The 27,907-nt window shown below is 46.0% G+C and overlaps 1 protein-coding gene across 1 annotated transcript; it reads left to right on the top strand.

Moving 5' to 3' along the window:
• Positions 1 to 136: 136 nt before the first annotated feature.
• Positions 137 to 27,572, top strand: LOC6543786 (transcription factor btd). The gene is made up of 3 exons (XM_026977260.1): positions 137 to 963; positions 13,031 to 13,081; positions 24,305 to 27,572. The coding sequence occupies exon 3, from the start codon at positions 24,476 to 24,478 to the stop codon at positions 26,891 to 26,893; it is 2,418 nt and encodes an 805-aa protein (XP_026833061.1). The 5' UTR covers positions 137 to 963; positions 13,031 to 13,081; positions 24,305 to 24,475; the 3' UTR covers positions 26,894 to 27,572.
• Positions 27,573 to 27,907: the final 335 nt, after the last annotated feature.

Raw genomic sequence — 27,907 nt, 5'->3', positions numbered from 1 at the left:
ATCCGGCGAATGAGAGGCCAACACTCGGCACCAACACACAGATACAGCCGCCCGTTTGCCTCGGTGTGGGTGTCTCTCGGTGCGATGGTATTGGTGCCTGGTATCGTCGCTGAACGAGTGGCGATTCTACTCAGAAGTCAGTTTCTTGCTGGGCAGTGTCGGTTCAGGTTCATCGACGCTCCGCACGCGCTGCCGCGAATTCTTCAGTGCTAACAACCCAAGTCGCGTCTTTTTTTGGGACCCACAAAAAATATAGAAAATACATCCGAACGTAGCGTAATCTTCGCAGTACCGCTTACAGACTCCCCCTCCAGCCCGCCACTCTGCCAGCTCTGCTTCTCGCTCTCCGCGAAGAGAGTTTCAGTGGTTGGTTCGGTCTGTTTGGATAGGTCTTGGTGGTTGTGGTTCGGTGGTGCCGTCGCTGCTGCCGAAGCTCTGCCGACGCCGACGACGACGCCACGTCGGGAAAACCAACCTCTTGCAGTGAAAATCTTTTCGTACGTTTTCGTTATTTGTTATTCGCACGTTGACGCGACGAGACCGCGAGACACGAGAGCACGAAGCTGCAGCACTCATTGCAACTGCAACTGCAACAATAGCGATCGCGCGTGCAACAACAGCAATTGCAAATCCACAGTGGCAGCCGCAAAGTATCTAAACGCCTAGCAATCCGTAAACTAAACTCGCCAAATCAGTTAAACCCAAGTGAAAAGTGTGTGTCTTACCAGCCCATTAAGTAATATAAATCAATTAAAGCCGCAAAACACACAATAAGCCAAACACGCAAACGCAGCATAAGCACAAATAATACATAAAAAAGTGTGATATTTTGATATTAGCAATTAGAGTTTACACAACACAACGCAGCCTAAAAAATATTTGTTAAATGTGCTTGCCACCCCGAAGGCAACAGCAACAAATTGGATAATGCTTGGATAATTCCCCTCCTACAAAAAATTAAAGGTGAGTTCGCGAGATCGCTCAATTTGCCGACGGCTTAGTCATTTGGGCAGCCGAAAAAAAATAATATAAACTGCCATCTCAGCTGTGTTGGTCGAAATGTGTCAAAAAGCTGAGCTCCAGTTACGTATAGAATCGGTTTACCATAACACTCAGCGTAATATCAGATCGGGGACTATATAGTACATGTAGGTGCTGCAATCGATTGCACCCATGAATGATGGACTGATGATGAGTTCATATCAGCACAGGCCCCCTCCAGAGGCATCATCATCATCATCATCATCCCAATCCCAATCTCATCTCACTCCCATTCCCATATTGACTCTATCTATATTGACGTCAATCGCCGCAGCAACTTGACATCGCCGATCTGCAGATCGTGTGCCTGGCAAATTGACGCACACAACAGCGAGTGAGATAGAGCCTGGTAGATAGATAGTACTAGGACCCTTAGCCCCAGTTTCAGTTTCAGTTTCAGTTCCAGCTGCGGCTCCAGACTCCCACTTCCAGCTTTGGCCAGCCTCGGGGAATTTTAATTGCCCAGCCTGGCCAAAAGCAGAGCTGCACACTCCCTCCTTCTCTCTCCATGTGAACTATGCCAATTGTCTACACCTGAGCTGAAGAAGTGGCCGTCTGGCTGACAAATTTGTATGCACGCGCTTCAAAAGTGCAATATTAATTAATTCCAGCAACCCGAGACACGGGCAGCAGCCACATCAACTGATCTGTATGCAACAGAAGTGGCTAGTTGCTAGTTGCAAGTTGCTGGTTGCAAGCTGCTGGCAGTTGCTACTTAGTCGAGGCAATTAAATCGTATGTCATTCATTGGTAATTTATACCATTTACAGGCATCTTGTCGATGCGGTTCGCTTAAAGGCCAGGGGGTTCCTTAAAGCACAGTTCTCGCATAATAGCTCCACGATGTCTAACACTTGGCCATTAGCATAGATTACTGCCTCCAGTGCTGGGCCAAAATTCGTTTGCTTTGCTTTTGACCTGTCTGGCAAACGCCAATCGGCAATCGCCAAACGGCAAACGCTTGATCGATCGCTCTAAACCGATTCCGATTCCGATCCGATCCGATCCGATCGGCGATAAATGCAACTTGCCATGAAAAGTGCTGCCTTAAATGGGCATTAGGCTATTGCACATTTCTCAATATGTCGAGTGATTTTTTCCCTGCTCCTCCAACGCGGCTGACTTATACGCACCGCACCTTATATGACGAACGGCGACGTCTGCCGCTGTCCCACTGCATTTGGCATATAAAACAGCCGGAGCCACTCGGTGGTTTCCCTTGGCGGTGCAGTTGGTGGTGCAGTTTGGGGCGAAGGTGGTGAAGGTGGTGAAGGTGTCTCAGGTGGTTCGCTAGCTGGAGTCTCACCCGCACGACGCCATTTCCCAGTTGACATCGGGCAACTGCAATTTGCATTTTCCACACACAAAGCACTTGGTGCTCCTGGCCCCCTTTCCTAGAAACAGGGGTAAAAATAGAAGAAAATAAAGCAATATTCACTGTTTGGTCGACTTAAGGTCCCTGGTTCACTGGCTAATTTATTTCAGACACAGCCTTAAATTAACAATTTTAATACATACAACAAAAGAGCGCGCATTGAAATTGAGACGTTGAGTGAAATACAAAAAAAAAAGGAGAAAAATACAGAAAAAAAGGCAAAATAAAATAAAAACACACAGAAAAATGCACACAATACGGGAAAAAAACAAAAAGCTTAAAAGGAAAAAACATAAAATAAATTTACAGCAAAACAAAAAACAAAAGCGTGTTACAGAACAAAGGAGACGGTTTTGGGGAGCAGTGAAAGAGGAATGTGTAAAGTGAAATAAAATTCTGGCGCGTTAATTAACTTTAAACGATTGAAAACGAATTGATTTGGAGAAGCCATTTGATTTGGATTAGTCGTGCCCGATATGCCTGAAAGTGGCATAGAGGTTGTGGAGGTGGACCCCCAGCTCAAAGGGGTTAAAGCTTTTGGCCGAGAGTTGCCAAGCCGGGCTAAAATTAAAATTCAATCATCACGTGTGCGTTAAAAGAGACACACCATCACAATCAGACAGATCATTGGAGATGTTAATTGGAATGCGTTAAACAATAAAACAAAGACTGACATGTCTGCCACAGTTGCCAAGTGACTTAACACCTTTTCGATCTGCGGTTAATGCCGATCCGACCGACATCTTGGACATCTGATAGGGCCACATCGGTATCGGCCCTGGACATGCGTCGTTATCATGCATTTGATAAACGTTTTGTTTTTCATTAGAGCCCGCCGCGGAGGAGGAGATATCAAAGATGCGCTCTGAACCGATCACACCCCTTTAATTAGCAGGGAGTTCAGCTCCAGTTTCTCGGAACTCACGATGGCCATTCGGTCCAAATAATACTAGGCTCATTTCAAGTCGAACTTTTGTGTCGGTTAACTATTGGGAAATGCCCATTCATAACTAGCAGTTTTGATACTATTTATTTCGAATTCTTTACCCCTTATCTAGAGCTCTTTTCAATTCAAATAAATCCATTTATAGTAATATTTCGATTGTGTCACACACACTCAGCGAATATATGAAAGCTGAAATCATGTTCCTGGATATATTGATTACTTAATCAGTAAAAGCTTGGAGTTGGAAATTCTGCTTGCGATAAAAAGAAAGGGGAAATGCCTTTACTCAAAATGCAAATGTAGCATGTCATTTTCTGACATTCAATTTAAAAAACATTTTATCTCTGCGGACCTTGAATACTCCCAGACTAACCGCGATATTATCGGTGGATTCGGTAGTCTGCGGGTTTCTTTAGATAGCCGAGTGCCCACCGCAGGCATTTTTGTTCTATATTTTTGGCATATCTGACAAACGCACGCAGTCCTCAATGAAGTGAATTCGTTTTTCGGTGGGGCACCGCCGCAGCACGTACTTGAAAACAACTTTTAATCTCGAGTAGTTTCAATTAACGTCATTGGACTACATAGATCGCTGATTACGGATTGAATGAGCATTAAAAGTATATACTCGTACATATGAATAAGTGCGGAGTGTTTGGCATGAGCTATGACTATTGAAAATATAAACGAAAACAAAGTTAAAATCGTGAGCGAAGATTGCGCGATTGCGGCCACCCACCGCACATGGTCGTCTGTTATCGGGGGAAATGCTATATATATAGACCATACACCACACACCATACACCATATACGCATATATAGCCCCCCGATCCGGTGGGGCTATCTGTCCTTCGATTTACGTCACAGCTCGCGTCGCAATTCATGAATTTCTCGCCTCGAAATAACGAACCCAAATCTATTTGCCGGACGCCCACTTTTGAGTGGGTGGTTCGTTTCGGTTGGGTTGGGTGGTTTTGGGTGGTTTTGGGTGGCTCGGGTGCGGTGGGTGATAAGGGGCATTTGATAAGCACTTGGAGTGGTCAGTGGGTGGTTGGGATCGAGTTAGGAAATTTACGGGCCATTGCATAAAGCCACCTGATTATTTCTGAGTCAGCGCAAAAGACACTCGCAACGTGCAGATCTTTCGATTGTTGTCGCCGTGTTTTTGATTAGGCCAGCTCATAAAAGTGGAAAACCTGTTGCGCGACGGCCAGTTTTCCAGCTGAAAATTTGCAATTCGCTTGCGCCTGGCCGGTTCAATATTTTCGCTGAGTTTATAAGCGCAATTGTCTGTCACATAAAACTTAATTGTAATGTTTGTTTACGAGCTCCACATGCCGGATTTCCAGACAAGACCCAAAAAACCACCCACCCCAAACTAATGCCGTCCATAAATCCAGCGAGTATCTCAAATATGAATTGCACTTTAATTTTGAATCTCTGATCGAGGCGAGTGCCTAATTTATGTAATACCCCCTGCTGTTTGTCATTTCACTTGCTCGAAGGAAAGTTCCTCCAAATTGTTTTAAGTAAGCGACACCGTTAAGAGAAAAAAGCCGAATAATAATAATAAAGAAATATCTTCATGCCAACAAATCCATTACACTCAAGTGCGCGACAACAGCAACAGCAAATAAATAAAAATATACGAGTGTGTGCATGTATGTGTTTACGCACGCACAGACAGACAGAGCGATGAGTGTGTGTGCGTGTCGAGTTAAAAAAATTAACCGAAATTTTATTAGTATTTGCGCAAGCGCAAGCCAAAGTCAACCTCAAATATTTGACGACCAGCGTTGACCAAAAGAGCCCGACATTTTCGGGGGGCGGGGGCGGTGGCATCTGCATTCTCGCAGACTCTCTTCTGGCGGGAAGATTTGGACCTGGTCCAGAGAGCCCAGCGCACAAGCCAAGCAAAAGGCAATTAGAGTTGACACTTTGCGATCTTCGGTTTTTTCTTACTTTTCCCTCCGACGATACCTGGCATTTTTAGCGGCAGTCTTGTGCTGCTTAGTTTATGCTTTTGTACCCTGATATATAAAATATAAGTACATAAATTCACTACTTTATTAGCAAAGTGTCTAAGACTTAGCTTGAATGATGAAATAACCAGTTCAACTTTATGATATTTAAATTCTCCATACACCCCCACATACATTTACTAAGAATAACTTTCGGCATTTACTCTTATAAGTAAAATTATTTATTAGCTTCTCGGAACTCACAACAATAGATAAGTCGTCTCTGGCTTTACAAATAAATGTAGATTTATGGTGGCTAGCTGGAATCATTTAGGTTGCATATTTACAGTAGATAACTTTTAGCAAAAAACAAACGTTTGTGATTTATAGCCACCTTCTAAATATGAAATATCTTCCTATCTCGCGCCACAATATTTTATAAATGTCACACTACAGGGTGTTAGAGTGTTCGTGATTCATGCTTCTTGCACCTTTGTTTTAGCGACTTCTCGGGATCCCTGGCATCCAAGGGTCCAAATATGATGGACCGCTGGACCAGCTCATCTCCGCTGAAGTCAAGTCAACTCTGGTCAGTTTTTGGCCAAGGCTTAGTTGTGATGATGGCGTTGACGTGCCCAGGGGACAGTTTAATTTTCACTAGACATTGCCCACTTAAAAACCATTTTCACTTGAGACGTGACCGCTCGGCCAGATCTTCTTCTTTTGGCCGTCTAATGTTCGGAGTTGGTCTTGGGTTTTTTTGGTATTCGCTCTTGGGCCCCGGAGTTTTTAAGCCTTGGTCCGGGGGATCTGTTATTTATGGATCAATATTGACGCAGCAGCCGGGCGGCGGGAAAGCGGGGGGAGAAATATCTGTAAAATAGCCAGGCAACATTGTAAACAAAGTGTAAGCCGCTTTGTTGTTGCCTCTGGCAACAACGACACCTCCCAAAACCCCCATCTCTCTCTATCTCCCTAAAACAGTCTGTTGAAAAAGTGTCACAAAGGTATTTTTCAAATCCGATTTTTCTCCCGATCGAAAACAATGTAAACCGATCGATGACAATCACAATGGGGCTGGCAGGTGGAAAAAATGCAGCGGGAGTGTCCGCGCTATAACACTCATTTAATCATAAATTTGTCGCGCGATTATTTTTACAGTTTTCGTCTTTCTACAAATATTAAGTATCTATCTGGCGAGTGAGTCCAATAAGTTTAGGTCTCAATGCCTGACTTATGTTGGATGAATATGTAAATGACTTGTTATTATTATGTTTATGCATATTTCCAGCGGCTTTCGTCTAACAAATGTGTTTCGTGTTTGTTTATTTGTTTTCTATTATTTCTCTGTTTCTTATTTTTTTGTTGTGTTTTATTTTTTGCTGGTACGCGTGTGCTCAAGCTGGACTAGTATACATTTCCCCAGTGGAATTTTTAAGTGACTACACTTGACCACAGGAAAAAGGGAAGCCTGTTGAGTTCTGTGAGCTGATTTCCGCTTGCAATTTATTCGACAACAAAGTGAAGAAAAAGAACCCAGAAACCCAGGAACGCTAAGGGCTGAGGTCTTCAAATTCCAAGGCGTTTTACCTTCCCTGTCCGTATTCCTTTTTTTCGCTGAATTCGCTTGGAGAATTTGTGGCAGCGGCAACAAGAGAAATGCATTGCCACAGAAACCACAAGGAACTGTTTCTCACGCTCGTTTAAAACTTAAAGAACGGGAAAGGATCTCGCAGGGAAACGACACCCACGACAGGCGACAGGAGACTGAGGTCCAGAGATGCAGAGATGCAGAGTTCCAGAGATGCAGAGATGGAGATGGAGAATCGCACGGAGACAACCATTCCACTTGACTGAAAGAAATTCCTGAAAGCCGCTTTCCGACCAATAAAGTCTTATTATATACTCATCAATTCAGCAGCAGATAAAAGTCAAAAACTTTGAGATACGCTCACGCTGGATGTCGTCGATGCCGACTAAGGCACAAGTCAGATAAATTATAATTAAAGCAGACGAAGAAAAGGAGAAGACACGCCAAAAGACACATGGATGTTGGGGTTTGCTGGGGCTCTGATGTCAGAGCGTATTTAAAATACGAGTAGAACCGCTTGCATTCAAAACGCCGACGACGTCGACGCCGCCACACGACCCGAAACCAAAACCAAAACCAAAAACCGAAACTCTGGCCAAGTCGAAAAGCCAGGCTAAAAACCGACGGTTAAACAAAACAAATAAACAGCCAAAGAGGCGCAGACGTCGCATAGAATCGGGCTTCAGTCAGCGGCAAGAAAACACCTGTCAAACTGGTCCAAAAGAACAAACTGCGAGGGGCGAAGCAGAAAACAACTGAAACAGAAACTCGGGGAAGAAACTGGGGATAATGACTTGGAAAAGGATGGATCCCAATCCCATATAGCCTATATGATGACAATGATGATGATCGTGATTTTCAGGCGGTGTGCCCCAAAACGGATATGCTGCACGGAAAAAAAGGGCCCGAAACTGATTAGCCGGTTATTGATTTAATTGAAGAAACAGCAGAACCTAAAACGGAAGTTATTACGCAAGCTGATTTTATTAGATTAGATGATGCTGCAGATTTTCCCTTTCTTCCAGTCGACTAATTGCAACCGAAGGTCTTTTCCCAGGCACGAGAAAACTAAGCAGGAAATGTCGGAAAAATGGGGGAAGTGCTGGAAAAACGAGTGTCAGTCGGTTGAGGGGCAGGGGGACTAAACTATTTCCCACAAAATCCTTTCAATTAGCAAGCACGCAAAGCCAAAAACCGAGTGCAAGGACAAAGTTTAACAGCTTAACTCAAAGGAGAGCGATACAGATACTAGCGCAATCAAATTACCAAACTAATCGCATGGTAAAAGGCGAAACAAGTTAAATGTGTCTATGTGGGGATTACTTTTGGGGGAGTGTTCTCCGCTGGCAAGAAAGTGAAATGCAAAATGGCACGGAAAATGGGAAAACCAGGGGAACTTGGCGCAGTTTAAGGCGTTATGCAAAACAACTGCAGTGCGTGCGTGTGGCAAAAAAGTTTCACAAAAGTGGGGGAGCTAACTGACTGAGCCATATACATATACATATGCATGCAGTTGGAAAAGGATACAGAAGGAACTTTGGTCGACAGGCGACAGGAAGTGCGCAAAATGCCACAACTTACGACCGCATTGTGCCTCCAATGTGCTAAGGAGTTCTGCCCTCTTAAGCTATCTCTTTCACGTTTGATTTCCTTGCGTTTCGCTTGTTTCGCTGCCTATGCTGTTTTGCTGTTTGCTGTTTGCTGTTTGGCCAACAACTATTAAAGTTGTTGCATGTTTGGAGCTTGTAAACAAGCTTGTCGCTTCGGCCTATAAAGTAACAAAATATTATTAAATTAAAACTGAAAGCAGTGGGGAGTGGTAGCGTGAGGCTGAAGGCGTGACTCCACCCACCAAAAACACCAATGCCTCAGCACTCTGCATTTCAGCATACTCGTACGTATACGTGCCTTTATATATAGTATGTATATATGGCAGTATAATTATGGATTGGCCAGGGTATGGCGATGACCACGTCGACTGGTCATTAACTGCCTGATGAGCCAAGAAAAAAGGGGCTGGGGAGTGGCACAGTAGCCAATGCCAAAGTGGCAGGCACTCTTCTCTAGGAGATACTTGTAGCAACCTGCCCCTGGGCCGCATAAATAATTATTAGCAATTGTCTGCAGGTGCAACAGCAACTTGCAACTTGCGACTGGTAGTGGCAGCGGCAGTAGCAACCTGCTTGCGCCACTCGAATTGCACGCTGCAATTTGAGCATTTTTCACATTTCCCCGCTGCGGCCGCCAAAAACAAAAGACTCAAGCAACGAACTCGACAGGACCAACAGCACTCTTTTTCATTCTCTCTCTCTCTGTCTTCCTGTTCTTCTCTGCCGCTGCCTTAATGCCCCAAATAAGGTCAAGGGGTTGGAGGTGGTGGTGTTGGCCGGCCACCCACAGACACCATCTTCACTGCACCAGGTAGCCAAAAACACATCAGAAAACCCTTTCGAATGCTGTAAAGCCACTCGAATAAGTTCAGACGGGACAGCCAGGGGGTTTTGAGGTAGGTAGAAATTATTAACTGACATTTTAATGATGATAATGATGAGGCCCCGTTGACGTTGCCCCTGCAACTGCGTCGGTGGCTAGACATAAAGCCCCTCAATCCCCCCTCCCCCTGCAGATACTCCCCTCCAAAGAAATAAACAGGTAAGGCGAAGTGAAAATCTTGGCCAGTTTTGTTGATGCTACATCGGCGTGATTTTTATCAGCTCAACTCGACTGGCGCCAGCTTCATTTTCAGCCAGCCGCTGTCCCTTCGTTTTTGGGCAGCAGAAGCTACGGCTCCCCCACCCAGCAAAAAGTAAAGAGTAAAGAATAAATAAATAACAAAATTCGAATGGAAGAGTGCATAAAAGCTATGAATTTTAATTGATTTTTTTTCGCTCTAAACAACGCTCGGGAATGCCGTAGAAGTTGTAATTCATTTCAGCTTTCGTTGCGCTTGTAAAGATTCCCTTTTTTTTGCTTTTAACTTATTTTTACCGCTCTGCGTCTGCCGCTGCTGCAGATGAAGCATGAAAATAAGTTTCGAGCTGCAGACAGAGAAAATGTGGGTCAATTTAGGTGACTCTGCAGCTTACCAAAGGAACCAAAAATTCAATAATATAATCAAGTGTTTAAATAGATTTCTTGCATAATACTCGATGTGGTGGTTTCTTCAGTTTCTTAACCTTGGGAATTACCATGACTGTATTTTGTTCAGTGTATCTGTTTCCCACTCCCCTTTCTATACGTTCTACCTTTGTGGCTAATTTTCGAGGCACCCACAATTCGCTGCAGCAGGACTCATTGTCAGTTTGGCGTGGCAGCGTCTGTTTGCAACATGCTTAATGTCATGCAACAACAGCCGCAGCAGCAGCCGCAGTAGATGCAACAACAACGCACTGTCACTGTCATGCATCATCATCTTGGCGGAGTTACTCGGAGTCTGCTGTTTGAAAATTATTGCATGTCTCCGGGGCCAGCAAACTGCAACCTGCCAGAGGAGCAGACTGCAGAGGAGACGACTCCCAGTGAGTGATGCGATTATCTGCAAGATTCGCTTATCTACGGTGATCCATCAGACGCAGTCTGCAGTCTGCAGCTTGCAGTCTGCAGTCTGCCGTCTGAGATCCTGTCCAGCCTTTTGGCTTTCGTGCAGAAATGCAGATCCACAGAGGAAATGCGTAGCCTGCGCGGGCGTCCGCCTTATAAATTAGAATGTGTACTGCGTATGCTCAGGTATCTGAGTACCAGAGTATCTGAGGGATACCACTCCGCGTGTGTGCATTATGTGTGTGTGTTTTTAATTTACTCTTTATGGCCAGGCTCCCACGGTTGAGCGGAGTGAGCAGAACTTGGCCACCTGAGATGGCCAGCACCCGCTAGCCAGAAGTTGTTACCAGTGCTTTTTGCGGTTGCTGCCAGGAAGCTGACTTGGGGGCTTGGTTAAAGTAAACCACAGTGGGCTGCCACTTTTTTCAGTCTTACTTTTTTGTTGACTTTGATTGAAAGTTGACACAGCCAAGCGTTGAAAACCACATCCGTGGAAGGGGCCTACGCAGCAACAGCAGCAGCAGCAACTTTTGCATCTCTATGCAAATGCAATTAGTTTTTGATTAAGTTGTAGGCTGCCAAAAAAGCGGAGATTCGCCAGAGACACTGCACCCAAGGTACACTTAAGCGCAGTGCCAAGCGACAGACCGTTAAATTGTTGCAATTACCATTGCGATGTTGCTGCCGTGCCACCGATGCTGCTGCAGCAACGCCGCCATATTGCTGGTAAAACAATATGCAAACTCGCCTTTGGGGTGTGTGCTGCAGTGGGTGTGTGCCTTTTTTCTAGTGTTTTGTGCTGTGTGGCAGCTACTGTTGCTTGGGGCAATTGTTTAGCACGCGCTGCTAATTTTGCGCCGCTGCTGTTGCTGCTGCTGTTGTTGCAGCTACTGATGTTGCTGCCAGGCAGCAATTTCTACGTTGCATGCACGCCTCGTTGATTGTAGTAGGTGGTCACCCTCGCCACATCGCTGGCAATCATTTTAATAGCAGCTCTTTCGTTGGTCAGTCCGAGGTTCTATGTAATTTATGCCCGCAACTAATTGCATTTGAAAGTTTAACTGCAAAAGTCAAACGGTTTCCAGATATGTGCATGCCATAACCCAAAAAGCTTGGAATATAAAAATTCCCACCGCAGCTCTGCAGCTACAAAAAAACAACTGAAATAGATTTTCCCTGTTGCGTGGCTCATTTGAAATTCGAATTTCAATAACGCACACAAAACGATGTTTATCTGGGGTTTCAGTTCAGTTTAGTTCAGTTGGGCTTGGGTTTTTCTTACTTTTTTTGAGTAGGCGTTGTCGAATAGTTTCGAGTGCCTTGGTCCAGTTCACGCACAAAGATTCAGATTTAAGATTGAAGAGTGAAGAGGCCAAGGTTCGTGAGATAAGAGTGGCTTCTGGCTGTTGTTGTGGGGGTGCGATAAGGCGGAGCCAGAGTTTATCAGCGGTTCCAGTTGTGGCGCAGCTGTGGCACAGATACAGATGCAGATACTCAACTCAACACTCGTATTATGCCAACAAGTTTTCGATTTCGATTTCGATTTTGGTTTTGGTTTCGGTTTTGGGCCGCATATTTGTTAAGGTCGCACAGCTGCTGGAAGTTGGAAACTGGTCACATTGCTGCTGGTCATATGCCACATGCAACCGCAACACGTCGTGCTGCATGCCTAATTGCAACAGGTGGCAATCGACTCGGCTGCACCCGCCTGCAACATGTCGCAGCTACTCCAGCAACATGCCAATTAGCGGCCAAAACAAAGCACCCGCACTTTGTAAGCCCCCTCACTTCGATGCAAATCATGTTGACAATACTTGTTATAAATTGCTTAAATTGCTCAAGAATTAGCAAATAATAGCTGCAATTGTCAGGTCCAAAAAAGGCAGCAGCCACAATTGCAGCCTGACATTTGTTAGTTTTTATCGCCGCTGTTTTAGCTACTGTATTAATGAGCAGCATGGAGGGAAAAAATGTAGAAATTATAATTTATTAAAGGCAATCCCAAGCGCTTCCCCCATCAATCAGCTGCCGTCGAGATTGCCTTCGATTGCCAATCAGACGGCGGCATTTACCTCCTTCTGTTTGATATCTCTTTCTCTAGCCAATTTTTTCGGTGGCCGACACGCCCTCTTAATTTGGCCTTGTTTGTGGGTGGTAACCGCTCTTTTTCGGAGGGGGGCTAATTTTGTAACTAATATTAAAACACTTCAATCAATCAATGTCTTTTGGGTGGGGGGAAACCCCTCTTTAATATACATAGGTAGCTCCACTAAAAGTTGCCTACAATTTTCATTAAATCGCCAAGCAGTCTGAGAACCAAGCGATCGGTATTTGCCTAGACCATTAAATATTTATGAGCTTGCCGGGCCGAGAGTTTTGTCCAACCTGCCAACTATTTTCAGCTTGATTAATGATCTCCGCGCCCGGCTGTGTTCTGCTTTAATTACCACAGCAATTAGCAGCTGAAAAATCCGATCTGCCAGCGAGCTGCCACAATTTGTCATAGCACATGGCTGCAGCATCATCGCCAAAAAATCTCCAATCTCTAACCAGCTCCTCGCTATTTTTCCTTCCAGACTATGCCACATCTGCAGCGATTGGAGTCGGCCACCGTCTAAGTCAAAGAGGTAAGTTTGCCACACCAGCTGCTGATGCAGCTTGCTTGTTTTTTTTTCTTTTTTGGCTGCGAATGACAACCCTGGCCTGGCCGCTTTATTTTTGCGATCGCAACTCGCAACTCCACCTGGCCAGGCAACCTTCACAAAAAGCTGAAACGCATTTTGAATTTAATGCGTGCGACGAGGACAACCCAGGGGTGGGGGTGTGCAAGGGGCTGAAGGGGGCTGAAGGGGTGGCTGGGGGTTGGACCCCCTTCGGATCGATCATGTGCGTCTGTGGGGCTGTCCAACTTCGCCACAAGCCAGTGTCGTCTCTTGGTCAGCTCGCTTTCAGCCAAAATCAGTGGTGGAATCAGACGGGACTATACGATACGTTCCAAAAAATGATAATATTAAAAACAAATGGGGAATTCCGGCAAGCATTATAGGGGAAACCAATAAATATGAACCAGTGGAACTCCCAGAAGTAAAAACTTATATTTTTACACAAAGAACGATAAAAACAAGTCTGCACGTTCAAAAATTGGTTCTTAGAAAACTCAAACTATCGTACTGAAGTGCGAGTTTAAGAACTCCCAATTCAGCAGCAAAATAATTTTCAAATCGATGGGATCAATGCAACAGAAAATTTCAGAAATGCAGGGAGAACATATGACAAATAATAGATTTGAATTACGAGGGATACGCCCGGATCGTAGCCCCTAACTATCGCACCCTTGTATCTCAGCTATCGGCTCCTTCGTGAGTGGTGCGTGTATCGTTCTGCAGGTGCACCACTGGTGGGGGCGTTGTCTCGGCGACCTTCCCCGCCAAAAGGAATCGCCGGCTGCCATTGAAAGCGAGTGAAGCTGAGCACTCTAGACGGATTGCCAAGTTTCGTCTCGTACGAGACCGAGCAAAAAACATGAAATGAAAAAGTTAAAAAAAATACAAATAAAACGATACAAGCCAGTGCAGCTGGACCTGGCCACTTTTGAAGATTAATTGCTCGCGACAGTCGCAAGTTGCGAGCTGGCGAGGCTGCCCCCTGAAGTTGCTGCTGATTTCGATGCTGCCTCCAAAAGCTGGCAACCTGACCATAAAAATCGGCATTTGTTGGCAACACAGAGCACACACACACACAAAAAATGTACAAAAAATTAACATGACGTCAACGACAAGCGCACAACAACAGCTCAATTGGCCAGCAGCAGACGAGTGCGACCTTTGCGATTTGGCCTGTCGAGTTGGCCAGTGGCGATTAAGGCCAGAAAAGCGTTCCACATGTCCGAATGTTCCAATCTCTGGCTAAGTAATCCATCGAATGGCGAGAGATTTCTTTTGACACGCCCCGCGTTTTTCTTTGGGTGTCATCACATTCGCTTTTCGATTTTTTATACACCCAGTTGAACTTTTTTGCTGGCTTTTCGCGATTTTTTCGAAGCGTTTTTGGATTTTTTTTTTTTTTCGATTTTTGCGTCTCGTCGGTGGCGGCGCTTTATTCATAAAATCCGTCAGCTGCATGAAATACAGCTTAATTAACAAAAAGCTGGGAGAAAAGCCGCAGCAGCACGCAGCGGAGGCGCAGTTCCATTCATTCAATCGCCCATTGAACAACGCCGGAGTCTTTTAATTTTTGGTCTTATTTGTGCGCCCGAAATTTGTCACCACAATATCTCCATAATTGAGTTGGGATACGGATGCGGATTCAGCTCGAGAAAACGGAACGGTGCGCAAACGGTAAATACACACACGGGCCATAAACAAACGAGTCAAATTACAAGCGAATGAAATCAATTAACACCTGCCTCTGATGACTCCCCACCATCGATCAATCGATCTCACACACACGAGCTGCATAAATTAGTTGTCCAGCAGCATAATTGTGTGTTCTTTCAAGCGATCCAGCGAAATTAACATATCAAACACAGCATAATTGCGCTCTAACCGCGCCAGGTTCCCCTAAAACTCAAAACTGAGAAAAAAGCTGCTGCCAGTATGAAAATTAAAGCCTGAATCGCTGATCAGTCGCTGAAATTAATGACTTTCAAGGGCTCCCCGTCGTGCAGACTGAATGGAAAAATAGTCAAGGAAGCTTAAGGTCATTTCTTCTGTTTGGTATTTTCTGTGACAACAATGATTATTTTAAATGCGTCTTTTAAAAGACTGCACTTCTCTGGAGTCGGAAAAATATGTTAAAATGCTTTTTGTTCAAGTGAAAAGGAATTGATAATATGATAAAGTGATTGGATTCGAAAAACCATGAAAAATAATTCCCAATGAATTCATAGTGTTAAAGGCCTTATAAAATTTCTTAAAACAGTGTAAACCATGGTTAAGGAGATTCCCAATTCATTATGATAATACATTCTCTTTTAGTTTGCCCATCGATTCAAACAATTTATTTCATTTGCTACGTTTTAAGTGCGTTTTTCACACAAGACTGGAGCGCGTTTTTTGCACGCCTGCCGTTCGACGAAAGGCCTCCCGACCCCCAGCTCCCCCAATCCCCTCGAGAAACCCCCCGCAGTCCCTGAGCTGAAAGCCCCTTTCTGGAATCTTGGACTCGTATAATGCAAAGTGACAGCGACGGCTTGTAGGCAATCAAAATGCGAGCCAAAACACGCGCAGGTTTGCAATTGAGTATGGTTGTTGTTGCTTGGCTTGTTGCTATTATTATATTCGTTGCTGTTGTTGTTGTCGACTCCACCTGGCAACGCAAATTGAAAGAACTTGTTGCAGTCAACGGGGCAAAAATTGAATGCTTTGCACTTGCCTTTGCGGTCACAAAGGCAGCACTCAGAAAGCTCAGAAAACCCAGAAAACTCCGAGATATTGGTGGTGCACTTTTGGTGGTTACAACTATTGATTACATGCCAAGGAACGGCTCACATTACCGGAGCAGCAGACCCCAGATGCGGGTGTTGCTGGTGTGCCACATGCAACATGCGGCGATATGTTGCTGCTGCAACAGCCCAGCGGCAGCAGCAGCAGCAGCAACATCGAACTGAGTCTGTAATTAATGCGGGAGCCTGCGCTGACATTTTGAGAAATTTATTGCTCCAAGTGGATTTATAGTCTGCGACATTTTATAGTTTTGGCCCCGGAGAGCCTGCGGTTAACCGAGCGATACCTGCGAGGATCCAGCAGATCCAGCAGATCCAGCAGATACACCAGATCCACCGGATCCACCCGATCGACCAGATCGCGCAGATCGATGTGGGAACTGCGAACTGGGAACCCTTAATGCGCATCATGTGCGCGCGCGCATATATAATTTGGCTACCCGATAATGATCGGCCTTTGGCATAATAAATTTTACACAAAGCGAAAAAGAAACGGGAAATATGTGCCGCAAATATGTGACGCTCAGGAAACTTTCAACTTGTTGCCGTGCGACGCTGTGCGGCTGTGCGGCTGTGTTGCCGTTGCGTATCCCCACTTGCAATCTATATTAATTTTTATACGAAACCGAAGTGAACCGAGTCACGCTGCTGCACTTTCATAAATGCCAAAAATTTCACCTGCTTTCACAAAGATGATTAAAAATAAATATGCAGGCGCTGCAATTCTCGGCGACCGAAGGTTGATATACGATAATTTCGTTCTGATAATGTGACGGACGGAGGATGAGACAGGCTGGACCTGTGACCCAGTTGAGGGGTTTTTGGCCAGTTTTCGTCATTTTCGTCATTTTCGGGGATTTCGGCGTTTGCGGGCTTCGTGTTGAGCCAAAAAGCGTTTAAGGCTAATTGCAAAGATCGCTTTTGACTGATAAACGAAGCGGACTGATATGCGGGGAAGGTGGAGTGGGCGGGCTCGGAGGTTTGGCCCCTGGGCGGTGACCCAAAACCCTTCGCTTCAAACCTTAAGTAAAAGAAGAAAAAAGTAAGAAACCAAAAAATCAACTGAAATGGGAGAGAAAAAACAAATACGCGGCATTCGAAGCTCGTGCTTAATGATGATTGCTGGCCCCCAGAGGTTAAAATTAAATAATTTCCGACTCCAAATGAATGCGAAGCGCGCTTCTCTAGTCTAGGCTAAAATGGCGGGCGTTACAGCCATTCATTTTGAGCCCGGTCATATATAATTAGCATGAAATGAGCCAGGGATCTTTAGTTTGGTCAAAGAAACCATTTTTCGCTTGTGGCGATTTTTTCGGTTTTTCAGCTTGCTAGTTCCTCTACGTTTCATTTCGTTTTCAGCTCTTTTCTGCTATTTATGTTAATGCAGCGATTAAGCAGCAAATCGTGCGCCTAATTATGATAAACATTTGCCGAAGTCAAGAATAGAAAACAGAGAGGAAGTGCCACATTAGAGGGTGTTACCACGGTCTACACACTTCAATATCAATATTAAGTAGTGTGACCAATGTGCACTTTATTGCAGTTATGTGGTCAGACCAGTCTGTGAAGTTTATGTATTTTAAGTTAAAGAAAACGTAAGCCCTCAAGACTTTAAAATGTTAGTGCGTTGGCTGGCTGTTGCCTGTTTTATATTTATTTTCATTTTCTGCAGCCCCTTCCCAATTTCTGTGGCCCTTTTAGGCGCCTCAGTTAGTCGGCAACGATAAGGCGGCAATGGTTTAATTTAGCTGCACCAGCGGCGGCAGCAGATGACGACAGGATCGTTGGGCCGGCCTACGTGCAACAGAAGTGGCTGCGGCAGCAGAAGCAACAGCAACAGCAGCAGCAGCAGCAGCAGCCGCAGCAACAGCAAAACAAATGTGTCTGTATATCGCAGCTAAATTGACTTTGATCACGCGATCCCGATCCCCCTTTTGGCCCGAGTTATATGGCCAGGCTCGGAGCCGATTCCAGGTTGCAGGCTCCAGGTTCTCGGGCGCGGCCTTTTGTGGCACAAACGGAAGTATGCTAAGCAACTTGTTGCTGCCGCAACGGCAAAGCAGCACAGGCAGCAAAGGCAGCTGAAGGTGTATATTGCAAAAATAATTACATTTGATTGTAAAAGGCCAGCGTCTCTAGGCTGGGGACTCGAGATCGGACCTCGGCCTGCCAGAGAAAAATGTGCAACATGATTGCAGTTTACAGCCCCAGCAGCAGCAAGGCAGCAGCAAAACCAACAGATAAAATGCATTTACAATTGAATTTGAATGTAATTTTATTTAAGCTGCGGTCAGCCAGGGGCAGCATGTTGCTGGGGTGTTGCTGCCGCAGTAACTGCCGCAGTTGCTGTTGCTCCTTGGCACGGCAGCAACAATTGGCCTGGTGGCAGGAAATTGCCATTATCTGGCATTATCCACTTGGCCAACTTGGTGGCGTAGGCTGCAACCTGCAACCTGCAACCAGCAACAACGTCAATCCGCAGATCAGAGCCCCTCTTAATTAATGATCCGAGTCCATGGCTCTCTGCTCGGTAGCAGTGGCAACTAATTAGCATATCGTTAGCTCACATATTGACGTCAAATTTGGTCCGGGGCAATTCGCAGTCGTTTTCAAATTACAGTGATCATTTTAATTGCAGTGCGCCAAGCTCGGATTCAGATTCACATTCGTACTCAGAGATTGAGCCTCCAATTGAAAACAAACGAGCAACCAGTAGCAGCCAAGCTAGTTATAATAAATGAGTTCGCATCATGGGCAATGAAAAAGGCGGGGGAGCCAGGCGATAGTGAAGTAGGGTGAAATATAATAGAAGATCTACGGATCAGGGTTCAGAACTACAGAGGGGAACTACGGAAATACAATTGGAATGGAGAATATGGAGATCAAAGATCTGTTGGTGATACTATTGCAATGCAAATGACATTCCTATTTAATTGATATATTTGCTATAAATAGCTTCGCTATTCAAAGAAAACAGATTAACTCCAACAAATGTATAAATAGGATATACATACATAGTTGCGAGTATTTACAGCAAAAATAGTGCCCTGCTCGATTTTCTATTGCCTCATGTTCATGTTTTTGCCCCTCCATTAGCTCCTTGGCTTTTCCAGTGGGTTTTCCCGAAATGAATACAATCCAAGCCGAGCTTTCCAGCCAGTTGCGAGCTCGTGTTGCCGCGGGGGGCGGTCTTAGCAACATGTTGCTGCTGTCATTGGCTACCAGCAACAGCAACAGCGGCGATTGTTGTAGGCGTACAAAGAGTTTTCCCTGCTTTTTTGCTTGCTTTTTATTTTTATTTATATTTTTTTATTTTTCATTTCTCGTTTGATGAGCAGTTGAGCCGTTGAGTTCGTTGTCGTGGCTAAGCAAATGGCGTTTTATTTTATTAGCCATATTTCTGCCCCGTCATGCTTTGTTTGCCTTCGGCGCAGCGAGTTGTTGCTGTTGGCTGGTGTTGTCTTTGCACTTGTGATTGAAGTTGAGACTCCATTGAAAGCCCCACTGCACCCACTGTGCTCCACCCCCCGACCCCTCCCCCCTTTCACCAGCCCACGGAGCCGTCCATTATCAATGCATATCACGTTGAATGCTGATGTTTATGATGTCGTTTATTGCGACCAAAGACAAGTGAAGTAAACTCCAGTGAAGTGTGGCTTAAATGGCGTCAGAGACATTTGCCAGATTAATGGCCACAGTTTTTTTTTATTTTTTTTGGGGCGTGGAAGCCCCACGGAGGCGTGGCAATAGCAGCAACAGCCACAGTAACAACTGCCATCGCACACCAACAAATTGTTTACATTTTAATTTCTGCAATTTTATTTGCTTAGCTCTGCGAACTGTCGTCGTTTTCAAAAGGGGGCCTACAGGGGGCTGCAACGCGAAGGGGAGCGAGGGGGTCTAAGCAGGAGGCACATGGCACGGGGCTTATCGCGGCGTCTCTGGGTCCCAAAAGGTGGGGGATATAAATGTGTTTGACGGCTGCTACTGCTAAACTTCATCAAGTTTCGCTGTGTGTAATAAGCGTGACAAATGCCAGGCAAATACAGTGGTCACTCAGCAGGCAATACCTCTGCCGACTGTTGGTACAATAATAAGTCATATCGGACAGTAATTGATATAAGGTATTGGAACAGCAATGTAAAAGTGATCCTTAGAACGGCGACCAGCTAAAGTATGATCCCCCATTTGCACAACTAATTTAGTAATTCATTTTTTAAAAGTGGTTCTTAAGCGAACTCAAACCAAATACTAAATACATAGGGATAAAGTAAAAAACAGATGTTATAAGACAGTCTAAATAGCAGGTTCTTGTTCCTAAAAGCTATAATTTATCTCGAATAATCAATTTGCAACCCTTTGCGAGAGGAGTTCATTTTTCATATTCAGTTCTCAAGTGTTATGAAGTTACCCCTTTCTCGATTGCCAAAGTGCGTCGCGTAATTATAATATTTATAATGGTCACCTATATGCTTGTTGGACTGCCTGAAAAACCGGCCGTGAATCATATTTCCATGGCATTGCACATTTTCAGTTTTCCCGCCGTCAGTTTCGCTATTCGCCATTCGCAGTTGGCAGTTCGCAATTTTGCAGAGCAAAATAATGACAATGCCGAGTTGGCAAATCTGGGTTCTCGTTTTTGCCATTGTTGACAACAAATGAGCGCCATTTAATGCGCTTCCTAGTTGTTTGCCGTCGTTGTTCGACGGTTGTTCATTGTTCGTTGTTTGGCGTAATTAAGCAGCGCTTTTCCGTCTTCAGTCGCAGCCACCTTGCACTTGGCTTGCACTTTTCCAGCTTTCGGTTTTCAGCGCTCAGCTATTCAGACTTTCAGTTTTTCAGCTTTTCAGCTCTTCAGCTCTTCAGTTTTCAGATCATTTACGAGCACTTGGCTGGCATTCGCCGTTCCACTTTGCCAAACATTTGCTTACAAGCATGTTTCGCTGCCCGCTCTTTTTGGACTTTTGGCTGGGCGACTTGTTAGCGCCATGTTTACACCCCAGAAAAAGCTTAATTAAATCTGAGATGGCCGCGAGCATTTTCATTCCCATTTTCATTATCATTTTCATTCCCATTTCCATGGCCGTTGTATATTTTTGGCCACTTACAAAGTCATTCCACCCGTGGCCAAAAATTAGCACTCCATTTAGCATAATTTCACGCCATCTCTTCCAACGCCTGACAAGTCCACTTTGACTTTTCCGTTCTCTACCATTGTGTAATCTTTCGCGCTTAATTTTAATGTGTAATTTAGTCGGCAAACCATCGTATTCAGAGATTAAAAACATCATAACAATTCTGCATTCGAAAACAACTTTATCGATTTGAAGCGCCAACTTCTTTGGCGAGTTAATTAACACTTGGCAAGGGTATGACCACTTACGCGGATATACGTACACTTGAGTTTATCCAAACTCTGCCACCATAAATCAAAAATCTCGACACTCACCCGGCTGCACCTCCTCCGTAAATCGGGTCCCCGATTTCGCGTGCTAACAAGGCCCCAAAGCGGCGGAACCTTGGAGAACCCAGAAGAGAGCTCGACTGGCGTGAAAATTTATGTTTTTTCCACTTTTTGTTCACTTTATTTTATGAATATATACATCGGCATATATGTATATGTATATATATATGTATATGCTGGTATATGGGGGACAGTGCGAAAGAAGTGGGGAAAAAAGTTGAGGAGGCGGTGAGGAAAAGCAGGAAAAGAGCCAATGCCGTTGGCCACATTTGCTGGTGTAAAGTTTTTCGCATAGTTGTCAGCATTGCGCTGTTTAATTACCCTAATTAAGAATATTAATTGCCCTTCGGGTGGATAATAATAATACAAATAAAAATGCGAGGGGGAGGCAAACGGGTGGTGACCCCATTTCCGGGAAATAGAACATGAATTATGATATGCACAAAACTTTCGCAGCGTTTTCCATTTAAGTTGTGAAATCGAAAAAGTTCACACAACTTTAAAGGGGGCCGCCAATGGGAGGATACGCGGTCCTTGGCTCAGGACAAAGGACACGCACTCCATTAAACCAAAAGGGGCAGACATATGCGACAACAATAACAACAGCAATTGCAAGCCACTAACTGGCAGGAGGTGAAAGAGGGAAAGGGGGGTGGCAGCCGAAGGATGAGCAGATGGACACAGGTGTCCTGTCGCTGGCCCATCAACACCTCTCCTCGGCTGGCCAGCTCACCAACACCAACTCGGAAACAGACGAGTCCGGCTCTTTTCATTTTCTCAACACGTAAAGCAAACACGTGACCGTTAAGGACACGAACTCCTGCTGCCCCTTGCTCTCAGGTCCTCGTTGCAAGGGTCCTCGTGCCACTCCGCTCAGTTGTAGGCGCAAATTGCCAACAGAAGGACAACGACAACGAGTGCACTGAGCAAAACTGCCAGCCAAGGGCAGCTCTTTTAATAATCTTCGTTTGCACTCATTTAATTTAACATAAATCAGAACGCTAATTGCCGAAAAATATGAAATGTTACTTAAAACAAAAAAAAAATACTTACATCATTAACTAAAAAAAAAAATAGTGCTAGAAATGATAATACCAAATTTAAGCCAATTAAATTGTAGTTATTACTCAATTCCTGTAAATATAAATATTACAAAATAGTATTTCTGTAATAATCAAAGACTTACATTTCCTAAAAAGTGGCATTTTGAAGATATAGCTTCTGCCGTAAAGTATTTTTCTCAGTGCGCCACTGCGAGACCCCCCCATAAACTGACGGCTTATGGCAGACACAGCACAGCACAAAGCTTCGCTCCTTTCGCCCCCTCTGCACCGCCTCCTGCACCACCCCCTGCACCACCCCCGGTAGCACCACCCCCCTCTGCACCACCACACATCGCAGCTACGTGCGTGTGTGCACAATATTCATATATCACAAGGATAAGCGCAATGCAGCAAACGTCCTTCCAGACGTGCCGTTCGTTGTTGTTGCTGCTGTTTGTGGTGCCTTGTCCTTTTCCCGAGCCAACTGCTTTGGATTCAGTAGCTCCAACACCCTCCTCCTACCCCCTTCCCCCGCCTCCTCGTGTGTGTGGTAACTTTTAATTATTTGCGAATGTTGGCGCCAGACGGCGAGATGCGATGCGATGCGATGCGATCCTGTCCAGGACTGTCGCCCGTGCCATCCTGCGTCCTTTCCTTCATTGATTCCGCTGACCAGCAGCTTAGGAGAGGTTGGGGATGTGTGACAAAAAGAGGGGGGTGGTGTTCGCCGGTCAAGGCGAAGGCAGCGCCAAAATCCAAAGGCCCCATAAACTTTGAGCGCCATAAAATCTGCTGGCAGCGCCATAAAAATTCCCACAGCGGGAGTTGGAGACTGTATCCAGGATTCTTCGCCCCAAAGGTCCCCCCTTTGGGCCCTACTGTACCTACTCGCCTGTCCCCATGGTTAGACAGCCGTCCCTTTCCCACTCGTTGCGACAAACGCATAAAACTAACGCAGCGTAAACGCCGCCGTTGTTGTCATCTGTCTTCTCGTTACGTTATTTCTTTTTGGCAGCTTCAGCAGAAAATTTATCTTATTTATTTGTTTGACTGAAAGCCAACACACACAAACGGATGCCGGCGAAATTGCTGCATTTTGATGCTTGACTGATTGTCCCCCAAAAACAGCCATACATATCTTTCATTTAATTCTCCTCATTCTGGTTCTGGTACGTTTCTTAACCAATTACGTAACCCAATTCTTAGTAGGACCAGCGTAGGCGGCAAAATCGATCTGGCAACTCTATGCGTGACAAGTGCAAAAAGTATCGGGTGCGAAGGAGATGACTATCGTAGGCGTGCCACAATCGTTCTTTCATTCTTCGCTTGGAAGAAAGTTGACGTTTCCGTTCCGCAAAAAAAGTCGTTTAAGTCTTTAATCCCAAAGCATCCCGCAACCGAAAAAGTTCTAGTTTTTGCCAAACAAAAGCCGATTGTGTCTTGTTTTTAGTGAAAAAGATCTGAAGAAGATATGTGGGTGGGTGCACTAAAGCAAACTTGACAAAAACTATTGAAGCTTACCAGCTTGAAAACATAAAGCAAAAAGTGTTGTAATTGCCACGATTTTAATTGGTTTCAGGTTCTAGTGCCCCATTATTGGCAAGCGTATGCGTTAAAAAGTGCCCATAAAAGTGCCAAATTCGGCAAAGTAAAAATGGTTTTTAGGTTAGGTGTCCAAGAAAAGTTATTCTCAGTGAAGAATTACTTGTTCTACGTGTGAGTTTTTGGCGATTTAAATAACATATGTACATCTGCACTTCATCTGCACATCTCTCCCGAATCCGCAAGACTAATTCATAATTTCCCATTTCATTGAACTAATTTTTAACACAATTTTTGGTTTTAATTACTCTTAGTTTCTTTGACTAATTGTGCTTGTATGCATTTTATTTACTTGCAGTCCCAAAAGTCTCGCCAGGTAGCGAAGAAGAATCCCAGGCCACGCAGGCTGGATACCCTGCGGCCAGAGGTGCCGAGGCCTTCGCAGCTGCAAGAGCAGCCAGCCCAATCCCAACAAGAAGCCTCCAGTCCGCAGGAGAAGCCGCCGCTAAAGCCGCAAAAAGTTGACCTCATGACGATGGCAGAAGGCACCGACCCCATGGGGCATGGTCACCACACGAATCCGCACAATCCGCCCCAGCAGCCGCCGCAGCACCATCCGCACCACCTGCCCCTGCCCCACCCCCCGCCGGCACCGCCGCCGCAGCTCCTCAATTTCAACCACCACCAGCAGCAGTATCTACCCCACATGTATCCCGCGGCAGCGGCAGCGGCCCAATCTCACTCCCACTACGGTGGCCTGCAGTATCCCCATCCACATGCGTTGCAGCACCAGCACCCCCATCCCCACCAGCATCAGCACCAGCACCACTTGCCGCTGGCCTTGAGCCTCCATCAGCAGGCGGCTGCTGCGGCAGCAGTGGCTGCGGCGGTGGCCACCAACCACTCCAACAACAACAATCAGGCCAGTGTGGCCAACAATAACATAGTGGTTCCATGGAAGCAGCGCAAGCGCAAGAGGCTCTCGGCGGTGCTGGACAAGCTGCACCACAATAATAATAATAACAACAACAATAATGAGACCCACTCCAATGGTATGGCCTGCAAGGCGGAGCCCATGGAAATGGAGGAGGATCTAGCCGAAGATGCCGAACAGGATGAAGATCATGATGGGTCCGTGCCCGATGAGGAGGAGGAGGGTTCCGTAGATCGGGTTGGGGGGGATGCTGGCAAGTACATCAAGAGCGAGCAGCCCGTCAGTGAGGACGAGGAGAACGAACCGGAGATGGACCAAGAGAACGAGGACATTTCCGGCGAGGATCTCGAGCTGTCGCACAGCGATGATAACGACCAGGACAGCCCCAGGATCAGCATGAGTCCCCTGCAGCTGCAGGCCGCCCAGAGCAATCTGCCCCAAGATCAGAACCAGCCGTTGAACAAGGAGAATCCGCTTCACGTGGACATTAAGACTGAGATCCCCAGCCCCTATGATAGGTATTTCCCGATACCATCTCCTCTGTTCGGTTACTACCTGCACACCAAATATCTGAATGAGGTGTTCCGCCGGCGTCATGATCTCTATCCCTCGCCTCTGCAGCACACCCCATCTTCCATAGCCTCCGAAACGGAGACCTCACCCACATCTCAGGAGCGCAAGAGCAGCTCCAACCACGTCTTGCCCCACGCTCTGTTGGCCAATAATTCACCTCCGCCATCGCTGCCCTCGCCACCGCGCAGCGAGTCCTCGGTGACCAACAGTGTGGCCACCACCACCACTAGCAGCACCACCAAGAAGCGCAGCAGTCCCAAGCCCAAGGGAAAGAAGGGCGAGAAGAAGCCCATGCCACCTCCGCAGGAGCGTCCCTTGGATCTGTGCATGCGCAACGAGGTGGAGCCCAAGAAGTACAAAAAGTCCGGCTCGAAATCCGCTAAGGAGTCGCATTCTGCCGGTATGATGCCACCGCCACCGGCTCTCAGTGCGGCCAGCAGTTTGGAGAGCATGAGTGCCCTGTCCCCGGCATCGAGTAGCCACTCGGGTCACATGCCCATCACCACCGCTGCCACGCCCAACCACCAGCCACCGCCCAATTCCCCGTACGCCAATGCTATGAACGCTGCCCACGCAGCGGCAGCAGCGGCGGCAGCGATGATCAAGATGGAGATGCCTTTGCATCCACTGCACCACCAGCAGATGCACCACTCGCAAGTGCCCACCACCACAGTGGGTGTGCCGGTGATCAAGGGCGATGTGGCCTCGCCCACAACCAAGGAAACGGTGGCCTGGCGTTACAATCTGGACGTATCCCCCGTAGTTGAGGAGATGCCTCCCGGCTCGGATGTGGCCTATGTGTGCCCCACATGCGGCCAGATGTTCTCGCTGCACGACCGCCTGGCCAAGCACATGGCCTCGCGTCACAAGTCCCGGAATCCCGCCAATGATATTGCCAAAGCCTATTCCTGCGACGTGTGCCGGCGCTCCTTTGCCCGCTCCGACATGTTGACCCGCCACATGCGCCTCCACACCGGAGTCAAGCCGTACACGTGCAAGGTTTGCGGTCAGGTGTTCTCCCGCTCGGATCACCTGTCCACCCACCAGAGGACCCACACTGGCGAGAAGCCCTACAAGTGTCCGCAGTGCCCGTATGCCGCCTGTCGTCGCGACATGATCACCAGGCACATGCGGACCCACACGCGGTACGATTCCAGGGGAGGATCTCGAGAGGGCAGGGAAGGACGCGAGGGACGTGAGGGCAAGGAGAGCCGCGATTCGCGCAGGAGCAACGAGCGCCTGGAGGAGCCCAAGTCCCCCGGCTCCCATCCGCTGCTGGACATGAAGATGAACATGAACATGGGCATGGGCATGGGCCTCAATATGGGCCTGCCCATGAATCCGATGAGTCTGCTGCAGGAGGAGCTGCTGCAGAAGTCCCAGCCGGGCCTGACCCTGGGCGGACCCATGCCACTGGTGGTCAAGACGGAGAGCGCCTAACGGTATCTGTATGCAGCCGCATCCAGACCATTTATGACCTGTTAGGTAACCACCATCCAACATCCACTCTCTCCATTTGACAGGCCCAGCTTAGTGCTACAGAAAAATATCTGAAAGAAAAACAAAAGAAGACATATTAACTAGAGCAGTTTGTACTTGTACCGGAAATCTCTGCGAAGACTGAGGAACCTTAATACTACCTACAGTTTAAATAGGCTAAAGAACCATCAACTAATTTTGTAAATGAGGAGTTAGAGGGCAGCACTCATGACCACCCAACGTATTAGAAGTTTAACTAGTTCTAGTTGCTAGATCCTTTCGCGTTAAATGAACCCCCAGGAGTTTAGATAGCCAGGATCTTCGATACAGCTAGCAATTCCATGTTCCACACTTAGGCTATACTACACTATACATATATAGATATGGGTCAGATCAGCCCAATGATCTGATCTCTCAGCATTTTGAGCAACGTTGAAATTACTAAGTTAGACTCGCTACATAGGCTAAAAGGCACGCCACATTGGAAAGGCATTACTTTTGTACTCCTAATTTTAATTAACTCTTAATTTATTTGTAACATTACTCAGCAGAATGTAAACTTATACCACAACGATTTGTATTAATTTAATTTTAGCTTATTTAATTTAATTTAATTTAGTTTAAGGGATGCCTGCACGAAAACACAAACAAAAGACAAAGAATTCTCCCTAGGGCTCAAAAAAAAAAAAAAAAAACAAACAACAAAACGAACGCTACACAAACTCATTCTATGGAAATCTTAAATTTTAAATGAAAAAGAATCACAAAAAAAACAATTCCTTTTTTTTGTTCAACAAAAACACTGTTAAATTTACATTACCTTTGTAATTGATTTAATGCTTGCTCTTCTATTATCTAACTACTTTTTGTTTTCATGAAATGAAATAAAAACCTTTAAGTTTTCTTTAGTTTATAAACCATCTGTGGATTGGACACACCTCACCCCTCTCCGATTCCAAAAGTGGGGACACGTTA

The sequence above is a fragment of the Drosophila erecta genome, unplaced genomic scaffold (assembly GCF_003286155.1).
Source record: "Drosophila erecta strain 14021-0224.00,06,07 unplaced genomic scaffold, DereRS2 tig00000021-arrow-pilon, whole genome shotgun sequence".
Classification (NCBI taxonomy): Eukaryota; Metazoa; Arthropoda; class Insecta; order Diptera; family Drosophilidae; genus Drosophila; species Drosophila erecta.
This window is presented reverse-complemented; position numbering and strand designations above follow the sequence as displayed.

Bases quoted from the DNA above. Each gene is read 5' to 3' on its own strand.
- LOC6543786 (XM_026977260.1), top strand. From the start codon at position 24,476: ATGACGATGGCAGAAGGCACCGACCCCATGGGGCATGGTCACCACACG.